At 43.6% G+C, this 18,443-nt stretch overlaps 1 protein-coding gene across 4 annotated transcripts in view; it reads left to right on the top strand.

The window, feature by feature from the left end:
• LOC116719780 (adhesion G protein-coupled receptor L1) overlaps window positions 1-17,408 on the top strand; it is a 48,825-nt gene extending 31,417 nt beyond the window's left edge. For 2 of the 4 annotated variants that reach the window (XM_032562465.1, XM_032562463.1), the window contains 18 exons: window positions 660-938; window positions 2,744-2,847; window positions 3,022-3,207; window positions 3,304-3,342; window positions 4,907-5,087; window positions 5,205-5,327; window positions 6,211-6,428; window positions 6,548-6,721; window positions 7,863-8,075; window positions 8,165-8,385; window positions 9,064-9,130; window positions 9,961-10,049; window positions 11,525-11,693; window positions 11,778-11,927; window positions 12,001-12,097; window positions 12,193-12,303; window positions 13,368-13,391; window positions 14,338-17,408. In XM_032562465.1, coding sequence (XP_032418356.1) covers window positions 660-938; window positions 2,744-2,847; window positions 3,022-3,207; window positions 3,304-3,342; window positions 4,907-5,087; window positions 5,205-5,327; window positions 6,211-6,428; window positions 6,548-6,721; window positions 7,863-8,075; window positions 8,165-8,385; window positions 9,064-9,130; window positions 9,961-10,049; window positions 11,525-11,693; window positions 11,778-11,927; window positions 12,001-12,097; window positions 12,193-12,303; window positions 13,368-13,391; window positions 14,338-16,313 — 4,421 coding nt within the window. In that variant the 3' untranslated portion in view covers window positions 16,314-17,408. The remainder of the gene's footprint in view (window positions 1-659; window positions 939-2,743; window positions 2,848-3,021; window positions 3,208-3,303; window positions 3,343-4,906; window positions 5,088-5,204; window positions 5,328-6,210; window positions 6,429-6,547; window positions 6,722-7,862; window positions 8,076-8,164; window positions 8,386-9,063; window positions 9,131-9,960; window positions 10,050-11,524; window positions 11,694-11,777; window positions 11,928-12,000; window positions 12,098-12,192; window positions 12,304-13,367; window positions 13,392-14,337) is intronic. The other 2 variants (XM_032562464.1, XM_032562466.1) reach the window with 2 other exon arrangements.
• The last annotated feature ends 1,035 nt before the right edge of the window (window positions 17,409-18,443 follow it).

Genomic DNA, 18,443 nt, shown 5'->3' with positions numbered 1-18,443 from the left:
GCTGAATTATTATATAAATAAAAATGTGGGCAAAAAAATCTTGACGTTTGCCCCCATAAATAAGCAATAAATCAGTAGTTGGCAGATAAATTTAAATGAGCACAATCATTTCCATTCTGATGATACTTTTTATTTTAAAGGGCAATTTTATTTACAGACTTCATTTTCTGTTTCATTTATGGTTTCAGTTGTGTCTGTTTTTTTTGTTCCATTATATTTATTGATTTTGGTTGTTTTGTTTTATTTAAACAGTTTGAATGTTTGCTCTCTCTAAGGGTTCTTTCAGAGAGCAAATGTTGGCATTATCAAAATGCCAAACAGCAGCAACAATGTCATTGATTACCTCAATAATTTCTGGGAATGTTGTGATCATGACAGGCCACCTCATAATTCAACAAAAAGTTGTTCCTCAGAGTATTGTCAGTAAAATTTGAATATGAATACAAACACAAACCCGCAGCTGACCTTTTTTTAGTTGTTTTCTCAAATATTTCCATCTCTCAAAAACTTTTTTTCATCCCTTGTGTCATCTGTCTTCTATGTAGAAAATATCAACAATGTAAACTGAAGCTTGGGGACGGAACATAGCAAAATGTGAAACTTTGTCACGGAATATGAACGCATCAGGACGGGACGGCGTGTTGTCTCTGTCCTTGCAGGTCCCCTGTCCTCTCTGATGACCACTGTGCGGTCCTACACGGCTACAGTCGCTCTCACCCCGGTTCGCCCGTCGGCCTCGCACCCGATCGGCGTCATCAACAGGGGTCCGATCACAGCCATGGTCCCGCTGACCCCGCGGCCTCCGCTGCGGGTCCCCCTGGCCCCCGGCGGGCCCGGTCAGGTCGGCGGATGCGAGGGCCGCGTTGCGCGAGGAGTTCAGTGGCCTCCGACTCTGAAGGGAGAGACGGTGGAGCGGCCCTGCCCTAAGGGGTCTCTGGGTAGGTGTGGTGTGTGTTTTGGTGTCTGTGTGAGTGTATCCCGTTTCCTTTTGAAACGCAGTCAGGTGTCCAATCTTTGAACTCAGACGAGACGGGGTAAAAAAAAAAAAAAAACGAGAGAGGAGTTTCAGTGTGCAGAGACGCCGGATTTGGCAATTCTTCCTCTCACTGAGCAGCTGCCTCTCCATCACACCCTCCCTCTGAGAAGACGCTGTGATGCAGATTATGTTGATAATCCTGTGGTGCATTTTGCCTCGATAATCACGTCAAATCGTTTCAGCACGGATTTAGCACAGAGTTGACGATTACACTGGAACAGCATCACCGTATTTTATCTTTTAACTCGAACCAGGCGGAGATGCCGCCTCGCCTAATTTGTAGGAAGTGTGAGTGACTGGCCATGAACTGATGTTTTAATAGATTTATGTGATATAAATCTGGCTTGATTCACAATTTTACACTGAACTGTGTTGAAGTTTGTTGTTTTGTGTTTATAATGCATTCTCCAGACAACAAAGTCTAAATGTGTAAAGCTAATTAGAACTATTTTAATACGTAAAAAAAAAAAAAAAAAAAGCTGTTACAAGCGTTAACTATAACCTCAACAATTCACACTCACGTCTCGGACTAAAACCTTTATTCATATTAATCACAATGAATTGATTACTGAGATAATTGTCAACTAGTTTAGTGATCAATTAATCATTAACTAGAGAATACAGACTCAAAAAAGATAAAATGCTGAATGAACAGCACAATCAGAGCAGTAATTAAGTTATAACTGTACAAAAAATATGGACATTTTGCATTTAATCTCAGTCTGTAAAAATGTTACGCCTAAAATTTCATAGTTTTAGCTTCAACCGGTTCAAATTCTGATACAAAAAATCTCCTATTAAGTACCTTTTGCTGCCCATTATTAATCGTTTAATCTAAAAGTGATCAAGCCCTACAATGTATTGATGTCGAGCAGAAAGGGCCTTTCCACTTTTTACATGTTGATGTTAAAAAGTTTTTTCAACATTTGTTACGAATGATCGTGCTCACGCCACAGGAAGGACATGTTGTTGTATTTTCCTATTTAAAATAGGAATCCAGTTGTTTATTTGCGCCTTTCGACATATTTCTAATATCATAAAATATAAACAATTAAATGAAAAATCCGCAGAATGTAACAATTTTTGAATCATATTATTCGATTAATCGTCGGAATAATCAATAAATGAACTGATGACTTAAATAATTGTTAGTTACAGCACTACTCACGTCCAAGTATTTTATATTATCACAGTTATAAGCTGCATTTATCTTCAAATCCTTTTTATGAGCCTAGTTTCCATTGTTACTGTTCCACTTGGAAAGCTAAACACCCCGCAGCATCCAGGATGGAAATGCAAATCGCTAACTTCTGCTTTTATCACTGGGAATCTGTCTGGTTCCAGTCCAGAGAGGATGGAAGTTCAGCTTCTTTGCTACAGGAGCTGGATTTGGTCCAGGTCTTCTCCTTTAGCTTCTCACAGGTTTCTGCTAATTTAGTTAATCAAGTGATCAAACACTTTTATTCTGGGTGTGGGATCAGATCGGGAGACATTTAAAAATGTTTCTGTTTATTGTTCAGGCTCATATTATCTTACATTGAAGGCAGAAACAATTTAATTTGTTGTGTATTATAATTGTTATTGTTAACATACAATGAGCTCCAGTTTGAAAACAGGAGAAGGTGTGGGTTTGGATTTTGTGTGCAAGACCTCGTTTTTTGTTTTCTGTTTTTTTTTGACTTTGTCTCCCCCTTTCTGCCGCCGCAGGAATCGCCTCCTATCAGTGCATGTCGTCTCCGGTGGGCTGGAACTCCCAAGGGCCTGACCTTTCCAACTGCACCTCTCCCTGGGTCAGCCAAATCGCTCAGAAGGTCGGTGCCTCGCACAAACACACATACCCTGATCAGCAAAGACACACAAACATGCACTGAGCAAACGCCCCACAGCTCTCTCTCTCTCTTTCTCTTTTTCTCTCTCTATCCATCTCTCTGTCTTTTAAATGTCAAAACATTTGACATCACAAACACCACCTGACTCCCGTCCAGATCAAGAGCGGCGAAAACGCGGCCAACATCGCCGGGGAGCTGGTCAACCTGACCCGCGGCCGGATCTACGCCGGCGACATCAGCATGTCGGTCCGGCTAATTGAGCAGCTCTTGGACATCCTGGACTCTCAGCTGCAGGCCCTGAGACCAGCCAACAAAGAGTCAGCCGCACGCAATTACAACAAGGTAATTTTATAACGTGGGTGACCTTTAGTGGAAATGAGATGCGGAAATGTCAGCGATTGCGGGTTTAATTGTTCTTTTAATTTTTTCTGCTTTCAGCTGCAGAAGAGAGAGCGAACGTGCAAAGCATATGTTCAGGTGAGGCTGATGAGTGGATGAATGGAGGGACAGTGAGGAAAGTATAGCTTCCTGCTATGATAATTGTCAGGTCGTTATCACAAACATCAACATGTGTTCTGAGGATTTTAGTCTGATTCCCCCAAAATAAATTGTCAGACGGCTTCGAACGTCACTTTGCTGGTAATCTCAGTTTGACGTAGCTTGTGAGACCGACGGACTGTGTGTCTGCCACAGGGTCCTGTACTCTCACCATTCCTTCCAACTCACAGACCTCCAGCACAACATTCTGTCATCTGCAGAAATACTCAGGAAGCCGAGCCGGTGGATCACTTTTTAGCCGGAGACCTACAAAGGCTCAACAGTCCAATAAATTGGGCTGGTTCTGATCTGCTGGAACCACTGGAGATGATGGTGCAAAGACAGATTCTTCATGAAACCAAGACAATCACGGGCAGCCCTGAGTATTTTTTTTTAATGGAATTGAAATCCAGCTGTCCTGTGGAGCTTTATTTGATAATATTAGGGGAGCAAACAGCTTCCTGCCAGACCAAGAAACACAGCAGACAGGTCAGAGATCAAGCTGTAGAGAAGTTAAACCTTGGGTAGTACGTGAAATTATCTTTTAAGCACAAAGCCAGTGTTCAATCCGTCTGTTAATGGGAAGAGTATGTCATAACATGCTGAGACGTGTATGAGACAAGACCGGGCAAAGAGTTCTTCTCTGATGCACAAAGCTTGTTAAAACATAATCCGAAAGAAGAACCGCAGCCAGCTAAGCAGAAGAGTGTATTAAGTGTTGTCTCATTGGAAGTAAAGACAACTACATTTAGAATTTTCTTCCACTTCCTATTTACACAGTATTACACTTTGTATTGGTCTATTGTGGAGTGAAAATAGTCTGAAAATACCTGTGCATGTGTAAAATTATCTGTGCGTGTGTAGCACTGGATTTGTAACTCGTGTAAGCATCTTTGTGTGCAACTTTGGACAGTTGTCTGTGAAATATGATTTGTAAACCGTAAAAAAAAATTTGTGCGTAACTCCAGGTACTTGTAAATATGTGGTCACACAAACTTTTTTTTTTTTACCCCTCCAGTGGGTCTTTTTGTGGGCTCTAGTGCCCCTTATACGAAAGTAGGCTGACAGGAAGGGGGGAGGAGAGGCGGGGAAGACATGCGGGACAGGCAGCAAATGTCGTCGGGTCCGGGAGTCGAACCCGCGCCAGCCGCGTCGAGGACTCAGGGCCTCCAAATGTGGGTAGCGCTATCCCCTACGCCACCACGGCACACCCACACGCAAACTTTTTAACTGCAACCTCACAAACCTTCTCCTACATCTACAAATGTTACATAAGGGAAGTCGCCTGGTACACACACACAAAACTGCATTTGCGCACAGATCAGGTTACGAGTGCATGGGGATTTTTGAGACTCATTTCACGTTTCATCAATGTGAATCCATTGATGTTTGTTGTTTATAACACGACAGAAAGAATGTGAATACCTCTTCTACTTCTGCACTGCACAGACGGCTGAACAGACCTACTGACAGGTAACTTTCTGTGTGTGTGTGTTTTTGTCAGGCTGTGGTTCAGATAGCCGATAACCTGCTGGGTCCTGAAGCCCTGGTGTCCTGGGCAGACATGAGCAACCTTGACCAGTCCCGCTCTGCATCGCTGCTGTTGGACGCGGTCGAGAAAGGAGCATTTCTGTTGGCGAACAATCTCTACGAGGGCCGTTTCAGTGACAGAGCACCTAATGTCGGCACGTTGACTCTCCACTTTCCTGCATATTTTCCCCCGATGCTGCCTGCAAGACTCCTGAACTCATCCACAAACATGTGTACTCTTGTTTTTTTGTTTTTCTTTTGTCAATTCACAGATCTGGAAGTGTATGTACTAAATACTGAGGCTGACATACAGGATTTGACTTTTCCACACTCGTATGACAGCGACAGCATCCTGCAGATATCGGCGCAGGCTCTGCAGCAGTACAGCAACAACGGTCAGTGGCACCGGGAAAAATCGGTATTAACGAATGTTCATGGTGGTTTGTGGAAGTATTACTTGTCTCTATATCAATACTTGCTTTAAATCTCTGAACACATTCTCGTTAGGGCTGCAACTAATGATTATTTTAGAAGTCGATTGTACTATCGATTGTTCTATCAATTGTTCTGACAATTAATCGATTAATTGGGAACAAAAAATGGGCACTTTCTGCTGATTTTTCATTTAAGCCTTTTTTATGCAATATTAGAAATGCATTAAAAGATACAATAAACAAATAAATAAAGATTTATTGCCTAAAATACAATAATAGCAATCTTTTAGCGTATGTTTCATAATTTGTAGCAAATGATGCATCTGCTACAAATGCAGATGTATTTGTACATCTTCTAACATCAGCATGTCCGTGATGTTAGGAGTGTTGATACTCCTAACATCAACACGACGAAAGGTTTTGCCCTTTCTGTTTGACTTGCAGCGTTGGGCTGATTTGTTGATTAGTTTTGGAAGCAATCGATTAATAACAGGACAGCAAACGGTGCTTAAAAATATATTTTTTGATACAGACTTTGAGCCAGGTGAAGCTAAAATGCCACTTTGTAGGAGTTTTGGTTAGACCATCTTTACAGACAAAGATTTTTCTTTTTCATCTTGGATGCAAAATGTATATATTTTTTGTACAGTTTTGGTTTAGTTACTGCTCTGAGAGTGTTGTTCTTTTTGAGTCTGGAGACTCCAGTTAACGATTAATCGATTATCAAATTAGTTGGCAATCGTTTCAGTAATCGATTAGTCACGATTGATTTGATTAGTCGTTTCAGTCCTAATTCTCTTAAACTTCACGAAGTGATTTCCCGCCTGGGCTTTTGCTTTTGCAGGTCAGGTGAAGTTGGTCCTTTCCCTCTTCAAGAACCTGGGCCCCTTCCTCACCACCCAGAACTCAACTTTGCGTCTGGGACTGGGACTTGCCCAAGGCCAAGAGCCCCGGCGCAGGAGCCTGGTGGTCAACTCCCATGTCATCTCTGCCTCTGTGCACAGAGGCACCAACCGGGTATACCTCACAGCGCCGGTGATCTTCACTCTCAGACATCTCCAGGTATGTGTATTTGCATCCAAATTAACATTTAGATAGAGTAAATCCCTCCTGTTTGGGTCCTGAGTTTCCTTCGCAGCCTCTCACGGGATATTCGGCCGTGTTTTTATTTTCGTCCGCAGCTGGAAAATCACTTTGGTCCCAACTGTTCTTTCTGGAACGCTTCGGGGGTTTCTGGCAGCGGCAGGTGGTCCACTCAGGGCTGCCGCCTGCTGCACACAAACAACACGCACACGACTTGTGCGTGCAACCATCTGTCCAGCTATGCCGTCCTCATGACTTACCAGCAACCAGTTGTAAGTTGCACATCTGTACACGACAGCATTGGATACAGCTTTAGACACGGACAAGTTTGTTGGGCCTCCGGTAGAGATCAGCAGCAAGCACACCAAGGATTTGGGCCGTGTAACTGAATGGGCGAATGTAACTGCTGCAAAGAAGCACAAAATGAATGCAAACCGCACCGGGTGAAAAAAATAAACAAAGTCCAAGAGGACCAAGGACTTTCCTGGTGTGAATTCACCCTAAAACATCACAACGTTTCTCATCGAGGTGTCTGCTACCTCATGAGCACCGGTCAGTTAGCGTCAGCTTGGCTCCTCCTGAGGAAGGTGTAATAAAAGAGCTAAAACGTTTATTTGCCTTCATTCGGTTCCGAGCTGGAACAATAAATGGCAGCAGAGTAATATCAGACATCAGTATGTTGAGTTTGTAGTAAAAATCAATTAAAAAAAAGCAGAACGAAGACGTTCCTGAAGCGTAGCGTCTCGTTCCTATGAACTCGATATCGTGTCTGGTCTGGTCTGGAGAGTTGTTGTAGGCGTCGTTAGAGCTCTAGAAATAAGAGAGGAACTGATTGAAAGTGGGTTTTTTTGGGTTTTTTTTACACAATCCAGTGTGGGCAATTAATTTTGTCTCTAAATTTGAGTTGGGTTTGATCTCAACACTTAAAAACTGTTGTTTGCCAATATTAATAAAGCATGTCATGTTCTTTTTTACATGTGTTAGAATAGTTGATTATAAGACATGTCACTGCTGTTGTGTCAGATGGCAATGTGCCAAATTTTGCCTTATTTCTTCCTCTTGCTCAGAGAGCTCAGACTGACACTGTGGTTTCTAAATTAAGGAGGAAATCAGACGCAGAGTAGGCGTTGGATTGCTGCTGCAGACATGCAGCAGGATATTTTGTCCTGCCATGAAATTAAATTAAGTGTTCCCTGCAAGATGTTCTCTTCATTAGCTGTGATTTATTCACATAAATAGATGTTATGTAACAAACACACACCCACACACCCCTACATAAATACACAACTCAAAACACTACAATACATCCACATGTGCTCTAGGATCTGCACCAACGTTCTGCCTCTGCATTCGTTCGTTCTTGTTGTTTTTCCACACGTCAATCGACGCCCCGCTGTGACATTTGCTTCACAGTTCGGCGCCGGTGTGGAGGAGCTTCTGGTCTACGTGGTTTCCTGGGTCGGCATCGCCGTTGCTCTTGTGTGTTTGGCTACCTGCCTTATCACCCTCTGCTGCCAGGGGGCGCCGTGGCACACTGACCACAGCACCATTCACTGCAACCTGTGGGCCAACCTGCTCATCACAGAACTCATCTTCCTTATCGGTGCCAACAAGACTAAGTACACGGTCAGTACTTTGATATCAGACAAATCAGCATGAATTGGTTAATTTTTTTTTTTTTTTTGTGGTTGCTCATTCTGCACTCCCGTTTCCAGGTCCTCTGCTCCATCACCGCTGGGCTGCTGCACTTTTCGCTGCTGTCCGTGTTCTGCTGGTTGTGCCTGGAGGCAGTGGAGCTGTACCTTCTGCAGAGGGAAGTGTTCGAGGGACGCAACTCCAGGAGGAAATATTTTTACCTCTGCGGCTACTCTGTGCCCGGGCTGGTGGTGGCCGTGTCGGCAGCCATCGACTTCAGAGGATACGGTTCAAAAACGGCGTAAGTTGATGAATGTGGGAATTGCTCTGTTTTCCCTACTGTCTTTATCTTTTATTTTTTTAAAGACACCAATTAGTGCACACAAAACAACCACTACAGGCTGGCAGACGGACGTTTTGATCTGCAAAATAACCAATTAGATTAGCAGAGAGAAAAGGCAACAACAAAAATTAACAAAGAAAAGTGTGAGAGGGAAAAAAAAACAAGTTAAAATGCACACATTTTGGACAAAGACAAAACACAGAACATAACCAAGCGGTGTCACGACACAAAATGCAAGTGGGTTATGCTTTTTTATTTTCTTCTTTGCAGTTATTTTCCAGTTATTGTTTCCTCCCCATATGCCTTTTTTAAAAAAAATATTCCTTGTTTTAACTAATCTAGTGACACACACACGTATTTTGGGTAAAAATGGGAAAGAAAAAAAAAAACAAGCCAGAAATAAAAGAATAAATAAGTAAGGACAACTAAAGAACATGCTGTGTGATCTTATTGGTTGCTCCTCCCAACTCCTATCTATTCCCCTCAGAATATTTTACTGAAATAGTCAAATTGATTTTTTTATCTATTGCTGTTGTGTGAGAACATCTATCCATTTTGATGTGCTGGTCTTTTTCCTGCTGCCTAACATCAACAAGAGGAGTTTTATTATTTCTCTGGCTGTTGGTCCTGTTACAGGTGCTGGCTGCGCACAGATAACTACTTCATCTGGAGTTTCCTCGGACCTGTAGCTGTCATCATTACGGTGGGTACTGCTGCATTGTATTGTGCAAATATTTTTTAGTTGTCTCTCATTTCTTTATTTCTTGTTTCCAAAGCGTCAGACATTATTTCTACAATCAGAAATATTGTTTTAAACTGGACTGGTGGCACTTAACAAAATGTTCATACTCAAATTGTTTTCAGCTTATAACTAAAGTGAAAGTATCTTAAATCAGACGTTGTGATAACAGATGATCTCAGTTCCAGATGCCAATAACTTATAAAATAGCCAATTGGGGCTTCAGAATGAGAAACTAATGATCGTGCGTTGTTTCACGATTTGTGGAATGTACAAATTGTGGAATGTACCCATCCTGGAGTGTGTATGTCGCACTCCAGGATGATCTCATGAGATAAAAATGAGATCATTATTATCTCATGATCTCATTAAGATCATGAGATAATAAATGTCTTGCTGCTCAAATGTCAAATGCATGTTGCAAAAAGGTTGACGTCTGAGTCAGGTTAGCAGGAACTCAGGATGCACTCTGTCAGCAGAAGATGTTTTTTAAAAAAAAAAAAAAGTTTTTTAACGTGTGACAGTTCTGTTCTCCAGTTTACTTTTTTGACATTGTTCTGTGCAATACGCTGCCACTGTCAAGAACAACGACTGGATTGAAAATGATTGACAGAGTAGCCAAAGTCCAAGCGAAAACTTTGAAAGCCTTCAGAAAACCTGAAAAATGGATAAACAGCACTTTGAAATATTACAATGAAATGTTGCTGTTGTAGAGGGATAAAAAAAAAGTTAAAATGTTTTGTGTCTCTCTTATGTCATTAAATAACATATCTGTCTTTGCTCGTTTGCCTCAGTTGAACCTGGTTGTCTTGGTGATGACCCTACACAAGATGCACAGCACTGCTGCACTCAAGCCCGACTCCAGTCGCCACGACAACCTCCGGTCAGTCAGACTGCCTGGTGCTGTTTGAATAAAGGTCACGGTGTCTGAATGAGTTTAAATCGGTGCAATGTTTGAAGAATTCGTGGCGTGTCGAGCTTTTACAGCGCCACCTTTTTTTTTTTCTGTTTTTTTTGATGTGTGAAGTCGGAAATTTCAAGGTTTTCGAGTTAACATTGACAAAAAGTCTCTCTGAGGTTTTGAAATCAGCGTCACCTGGATGTTGGATAGAGACGAAATATGAAAGAATCAACTTTCTGCACGTAACAGGGAATATGTGTGAGCTTTGTCCGTCACCTTTGCTTGAGCTTGCCGTGTGTCTCACGGTGGGGTTCCCGCTTTGCTTTTATAGAACTGTTCGGAGAAAAACTCAGGAACATTTTTGTTTAAGGTTTAGATTCGTTGTGAATTACACGCAGAGCCGAACATCCACAGAGGAAATAAAAAAAGAAAGTGTGGAAAAGTTTTCGGTACAGCAACAGGAAATCTTATTACTGTGAATATTTCAGAGGTAGATTTATTCCAAAAGGTATTGAGTCATACGTAAGATAGTGTTTGTAACGTATTTGTTCAGGTTCTGAGGGAAAACAGAATTCAAGTGACATTAAAATGTTTCAAAACCCCGTTGTGAGGTTTATGTCTACTTGTGCTGATAGACAAAAAAACTTATCTCTGTCCCTGTGACAAAATAAAAAAACAAACAGTTAATGTGGACAGGAGCTGGGGAATGTCAAAAATGAGGTAATCAGGTTGCCATCTCCTCCTCAATGTGTTTTGTCATAACACAAAACAGGAAGGTGAAACGTTTCTGTGGGGTGTCTAAGATGGCGTCCACTGATGATGTTCAAAACGCAGAACAGATCTGAAATTCAGGGATTTTCTTTAAAAAATGGATTTCTTTAAAGGACTAAGTGACAAATAAATTTAAAAAAGCATGCTGTTGTTTATTGAAGCTTTTTTTTATGAGTTGCAAAATCCATTCTTTGTTTTATCACCTTACAGCCACAAAGCGTAACGTATTTTCTGGCGTCTCTGTGTGGCAGACTAACAAAAGCAGTGCACAGATGTAAAGTATAAAATATGAGATAGTTTTTGGCATTTTGTTTTTGCACACAAAGTGTCATATATTTGCTTTCACTGGCCCTGAATTAACACTTTGTAGAACCACTGCAGGCCTTTTAGCAAAGGCCTTAGCCAGATTTGAGATGTTTTTGCTATTTCATATTTGCAAAATTGGCTCAAACTCAGCCGCATACAATTGGTAGGTTCTGTGTACATTTTCAACTCTGCCCACAGATTATATTCAGATTTAGACGTGAATAATAATCTACTCCTGTTGTTGTTCTGCTCCACATTTAAGTTTTTTGCAGGCCCTCTCTATCTCCATCACCACTGTCTTTAATTTGTAAAAAATAATAAATAGAGTAAAATAAAATAACCTCCCTGTATCTTGTGTGACCCTGCTGCTCGGCCTGCAGGGCCTGGGCCGTGGGCTCCCTGACTCTCCTATTCCTGCTGAGCGTCACCTGGTCCTCGGGCTTGATGTTCCTGTCGGGTCCGTCTCTCCTGCTGGCTTACCTCTTCACCTCCCTCAACACAGCCCAGGCGCTCCTCATCACCATCCTCCACTGCACGCTCGCCAGAAAGGTCAGCATCCAGGAGTCGTTATGCAATGGCACACGTCCGTTTCTCTGCAACTAAACTCTCCGTCTTGCGTAAACGGTGGTTTAGGGTCAGAAGGATTACGGCCGATGCCTGCGTCTCTCCCAGTGCTGCGCCACGTCCTCCTCCAGCTCTCCGGACTCGGTGAAAGGCGCGGCGCTTCGCTCCAACAGCCGCTACACCAGCAGCCAGAGCCGGAGAGCTACGGCGAACAGACAGGTGCGTTTTACCTGCCGGCGGCTCTGTTTGACCCCCAGCCACTGTTTAACCGCGAGCTCATTTCCCACTCTAGAGCCGCATCAGGAGGATGTGGAACGACACGGTTCGCAGGCAGACCGAGTCCTCCTTCATCGCCGCAGATGTTAACAATACTCCGACTCTTAACAGAGGTGAGGTTTGGGGAATTAGCTCTGCTTTCAGCCTGCTGTGAAAATTTAAAAAAAAAAGCAAAACATTTTGACGTGTTTTCCTCTCTCTCCTTCAGCTGCTTTGGGAAACCATTTTCTGACGAACCAAATGCTGCAAACTCATGCTGGAGCTTCTCCCTATGACACGATGCTGGCGCAGGGATACAATCAGCCCTTCACTTCCACTGGTACGTCCCATTAAATCACATGTGATCTTTCCATTTTTACTGGTATATCTAAGAAAACAAGTGGGTGCTCTGGATCTCAGTGTTTTTTATAGGATATTTTTATTGTTGAGCGTATGTTCAGAGTCACTTTAAATTATTACTCAACTTCAGATGTGAATATTTCATGGGACAAAAGTTAATTGTGTCTCTATTGGGGAAGATTCCAGAAAAAAAAAACACTTTTCAGTATTTTCAAAATATTAAAATAAACTGATATTATGTAGGAGTGTAAAGATTCGACATTGTAATTTAAAGAACAGGTTTCAGTATCATTTTGTGAAATTAGGGATACATCAGCTGCTAAATCTAAATAATAATGCTGTGAAAAACTATTTGCACTTCTTTTGTGGTCACATTTTTTTAGATTGCATGTGTAAAAATCAGGCTGTAACTATAATTGGCCTGGGAGATACTTGCAAATTTCCATTAGAGCTGCCTGGATGTTGGACACACAGCTGATATTACAAATCCTAAAAAGCAAAGCTGGTGCACTGGTGTGTCAACCACAACCCCAATGTTGACATTCATTGGCGAGTTCACGCTACTACCGGTCCCATCGGGCCACCGCGCCCAAAAAAATGGCCGAAAAAAGAGGAAAAAAGGCAACAGACAGACCTGTTTATCACCTGTGCTGAGCCAATGCAGCTGTAATCAAAGTATATAAAATATAACTTTACGTCAACAAATACCAAGATTAGACAACAATATTCAATATGAAAGTTAGAGGTTATTAAAAGCTCATAAACTCCAAGTAAACCTGAAAGAGTGGCTATAGATCATTTTATGTGTAATGTAACATAATTTTTAATCATGTACATCGATAAATATTTGTGTGCTTGTTTTTGTTCATCATGTTTACTGTCTTATTCTGTCCCTGAAACTTATGAAGCTTTTAGTTTATTTCAGTCTGAGAAAGATGACTTTTTTTTTGCCAATTTCTTTTTTTTTCTTTTAATGTTTTTTGTTGTTTATAAATGTTTTTCACGCTTTCCTTCTCTGTCTCTGTGTGTCTTTACGTGGACCAGTAGGAACCTTCAGAAACAAACAGAGTATGACCTCTTTTCCTTTTGTGCTCCTTTAAGTCATTGAGCACCATTTCTTTTTTCAATTCATTCAGCACAACAGCTGCAGAAAGTAAATTTGCACAAACCATGTAGTCTTCTTGCAAAATTATTCGTGCTTCTTTTTCATCTCAACATTTTGTCACGCTCAGTCTGTCCTGCGAAAATGGAAGATATGGCCGCCCAACTAAACAGCAAACATGTAGAAGAAGTTTGTCCAAAATTGACCTTTTTGCCCTTAAAAGAAACAATGGGTCAGGAGAGCTGGTCAGGGTTGATAGGAAGTTGGAGCGAAATACAAGGTAATACTGGAAGTAAAGTTTTGGGAAGCTGAAAAAGACGCTCAACATACAGCGATAGTCTTCAATGGAATAGCTTAAAACAAAACATATTCATGTGTATCATTGTTCCAATCAAGGTCCAGACCTGAATCTGACTGAAAATCTATGACAAGATTTAAAAGTCCAACTCAGCTTGAGCTACTTAGCAAGAAAAGGGAGAGACATCTACATAGATGGTAGAGTCATAGCCCAAAAAGCAGCAACATGGGCCTTCGCAAAGTATTAATTCAGGACAGATGAAAACACATTTAAAAAAATTGTGATGGTTATTCACTTAGAATCCCAACAAAATCCATTGAAGGTTGTAATTTGACAATGTGGGAAAATGTTGAAGGGGTGGAAATACTTTTGCAAGGTGCTGTAAAGGCATAACTTACACCTCTCCATGTGGCAACATGAGCAGACATTTCATTAAGGAACAGCTTGTTTATCTCCTAAGTCCTCCTAGTGACGCTCCACCTTCAGCGACATATGAACGCCAATCTGTATCCATTCATTCATTCGTTCATTCATTATGTGCCTTTCCGTCTTTGTTTCAGTCTTCTCTGTCTTTTTTTTTTTTTTTACTTTAATATCTTTATTTCTCCTCCCAGAGGGCGGAGTGTCACAGAGCCAGGAATCCTGCGCCTTGGATAGTGTTTGTCTCAATGGAGGCTACACCCCCAACACCTTCACCCTTCATGGTCTGGGTACAACGCCCGGGTCCAGAGCGGGAGTAGTGGGCAGCGCCGACCTCCTCAGGGAGGGGGGTGTTGGGCTTGGAGGTGATGACGTCTCGCCGGGGCTCCTCACGCCGCACAGCTCGACAGATCTCAACAGCGGAGCTGGAATGCGTCGTAATCTGTCCGACGCGGCGGCTCTGGAGAAGATGATCATCTCGGAGCTGGTGCAGAGCAACCTGCGCCCCTCCGTTCCCATGCCCGTTCCGCCCGAGCGCTATGGGAGCCTGGCGAGGCCGCATCACCACGAGAGGCCAGCTCTTACTCACACCGCTACATTAACCCGCCACCCACAGCCCTCGCAAGAGGGCTGGTCTGCCACGGTGCAGCCGAGCTCCCGGCAGAACGCGCAAGAGGGCTGGGCGCATGCAAGGCCGCCCACACAGGACGCCGAGGCAAACGCTGCCACACGGGGTCAAGAGCATGGCACCACGCCTCGCTTACAAGACGACTGGTCACACGGACGCATTTCTGGAGATTCCGACACCCAGGAGTTACTCAAAGACGGAGACCGCTCACAGCTGCAAGGTACTCTGGGCAGGCGTGGACACCAGGAAAGGCAGCCGGCTCGACCACCAGATGTCCAAGCTCGGCCTTATTCTACCCTAAGCCGCACCCCGGGTACCTTGTCCCGCCACCGCAGCACGGCGGAGTCTACTGGAGGGGCAGAGCGAGACAGGGATCGCTACCGAGACAGACCTCTCCCTCCACCTCCTCCCCCACCACCACAGGAGTCAGAGTCGCTGTACAAGGCTCTGGAAGAGCCACTGCTTATGAAGCAGAGAGAAGCGGTTGTAGAGGCATGGAGAGGTGGCCAGGACAGGGAAAAGGAGGAGACATTTCTGCTGAACAGAGACGGAATGTCTGACGACTGGAGAGGAGGAACCGAGAGGGGACGAGACGAGTCTTTTACCTCTCATAAGCGAGATGGCACGATGGATGAGTGGAGGGCCGGCATCGAGAGAGGCAGGGAGGAATCTAAAATGCTCGAGAAGAGAGACGGACGACTCGAGCTGTGGCGAGCAGGGGAGATGGAGCAGGGGGAGACTTTTATCACTCAGAAGAAAGACTTTGGTATGGATGGTTGGAGAAGTGAGGTAGAAAGAGAGTCGGACGAATCCTTTTTCCTGAAGGACAGAGATGGGTGGAGGGCAGGGATCGAACGAGAGAGCGAGAAACAGAAGGACAGAGCGCTGGATGTTTGGAGAGGCGGGATAGATTTGGACAGGGAGGAGTCTTTCTCATTCGAAAACAAAGATGGAGGCCTAGACGGGAGGATCAGAGGGAAAGACAGAGGGTCTCTGCGGTATCATGGCGAGCGACAGGATTCAGACAGCTTCACCCTACCTTTAACGCCCGATCTCGACTTGGACCCAGACTCCTCGCCCATCTACACACGGGATTCGAACCCGTCCCCTCTATACCCCGGAGACCGCCGCTCTCCGCCACTGAACATCTTCTCCCGAAACTCTCCGCCGACAAACATCTTCGTGCCACGAGAAGACAACTCGCCGCCGGGTAAACTCTACTCCCGCCACTCTCCGCAGGTGTACAGCCGCAGCGGCTCCCCTCCCCGCTTTTACACCCGCACCTCTCCACCGACTCACATGTACCCAGACAGCAGCCCCGAAGGCCCAGAAGAAGTCAGCCCGACCAGTGGGCATCAGCCCCAGCGGCCCACTCTAGAGCTGCCCTACAGCCTGGGGCGCCCGCCGTTAGGCCCACGGCCCAATCACTTGCAGACCTTCTACCAGCCCCCGCCACTGGCTTCAAACGGAGAGACAGGGTACGCGGCAGAGCCCACTTCTGAGGGAGACGACGGACAGATGCAGCGGGTGACGAGCCTGTGACTAGGGCGGTGGTGATTGGGGTATAGATACCAGGGAGGAGGAGGAGGATGTTGACAATTTCAACAAAGTGAAGACCAAAAAGATGGAATCTAAGATTATGCTTTAGAAAAATAACAATGTTGGACTTCTTTAACAATTCTGGCATTTTACATGATGGCTCCTCCCTGCTTCTACGCCCCAATCACCACGAGATTCTCCCCCTTCCCCATGTTTTGTTACTTTTGTACGACTGTGATCCATTTATAGCTGCTTCTCCTCCTGCTGCTCCCCTCTTCTGTCTTTCCCGAAACGCCCTTGTGTCTTCCCATATCATTGGTGCTTTCCTTAATCCGTCCTCGTCGCCTAGGTTTTGCTTCATCGGCTGGGTGTTGCCCCTCCCTGTAGCAAACAGTGTGTCAAAGAAGCACTTGTGTGTTGCCAAAACAAAACAAAAAAAAGAAATCCTTTCAAAGAACTCGTGCATGACTTTATAGTGGCTTTGCAAGGCTACATACTGTAGGAGGACGCGCTGAGTGAGTGTGCATAGCTTGATGAGCATGTGTGTCTGTAAGGATGGGTATATGTGCGTATGACAGAGAAAGTATGTGTATATAATACATTATTGTATATTTAATGTATCACATTGAAGCATTTTATCAATACCGACTGGAGGAGCTGTCCGTCTCTCTCCTCCTCCTGATTTTGACTCGACCCATTTCACATCAAGACCAAAAAACTTTTGTTCCCCCCAGAGCTGCCGCGAACTGCCCCCTGGAGGAACTCGCTGACCGCAGAGCTGGAGATTGTGTAAAACCTGAGAGATTTTCTGCAAACCCCTCCTGAGATCCTTGTACATATCGACCTCAAGTGTTCTGATTGTCTTGTATTGCTATTGAAGTTCAAGTAAACATGTGAAATAAATGTTTCTGTTTTTCTGTTTGTGTGCACAAAGAGAGATGGAGGCATTCAAAGAAATGATCGAAATATTAATGGAGGATCATTTTAAAAAATGATGCCGATGTTCTTTTCAGAAACCCTGGATAGCACATGACGAATTAGAAAATATAGTTATGTACATTTTAGAGTGGATAAATAAATGCTACTTTATACATCTACTGTGGAATCTGGGTCGATTTGCCCCCTTTGCCAATTCATGCCTTGATTTCATCTGTGCATGTTGCCAGTTTCTACCTGTAAACCGAACATGTATTATCCATCTGTTTACCCGTTTTATATCACTTTGTCTCTTGGTAGTTAAAGGGATAGTTCATAATGACTGGAGTGGGGTTCTGTTATGAGGCTGATATCTTACCTGCAGTCAGTAATTTAGCTTAAATCCAGTTGGACCCAGGGGCTAATGCCGCCACTATGTCCAAAAGGATCCAAGGCCAAAATGGACTCCAGCCCATTTCAGAAACGGTACAGACGTTTATGTATAAACTGTTGTTGTGTTTGCATTGAGAGTTTATTTATGAAGAAGTCAAAAGAGTATATACCTGGGAAATTGAGGTAGGGGGTGGCAATTTGGGATTTCTATGTGAAACAGATTTTAGGAGTGCATTCACACCAGTCCTTTTAGTCCATTTTCATCAAACTCTAGTTTGTTTGCCTAGAAAGCCCGGTTTGTTTGGAGAGGCGTGAATGTGCAATCGAACTCTGATACACCTACAACTTAGGTCTCGTTTTTGATAAATGTGAACTCTGGTGCAGTTTGAATGCACAAGTGGACGTAAACGGACCGGAGACCGCTTCAAAGGCGGGAAGTGGACTGTGCATTCTGGGTAAACACAACATAAACAAACGCATTAGTTTAGCGCTAGCGAAAGAAAAGACTTGTGGTCTCCTACCAAAGACAAAAGAGAAATACTCTTCACTAAAACTTCACTTTTGTGTACATTTTGAGAAGAAGGAAGTTGTGCTTGTCGTCTTGTTCAGAGACTTTCGTCTCGTTTCCTTCAGTAGTTCTTAGCGCAGCGCCACCACAGGTGAGGAGGTGAACAAGATTTTCAAAAGTTTTTGGTTTGTTTGAGACACTGTAGTGTTAAAGCCACCTGCACAAGCTGAAAATGTAACAAATGTTGCAATTTTAGTCCCCAGTCCAGCCCAGTCTACCAGGTTATCAGATGTGAAAGCACTTCTGGTCAGAGTTAC

This window comes from Xiphophorus hellerii, chromosome 5, assembly GCF_003331165.1.
Source record: "Xiphophorus hellerii strain 12219 chromosome 5, Xiphophorus_hellerii-4.1, whole genome shotgun sequence".
Taxonomy (NCBI): domain Eukaryota; kingdom Metazoa; phylum Chordata; class Actinopteri; order Cyprinodontiformes; family Poeciliidae; genus Xiphophorus; species Xiphophorus hellerii.
The sequence above is the reverse complement of the archived record's forward strand: the minus strand, read 5'-3'. Positions and strand labels throughout refer to the sequence as shown.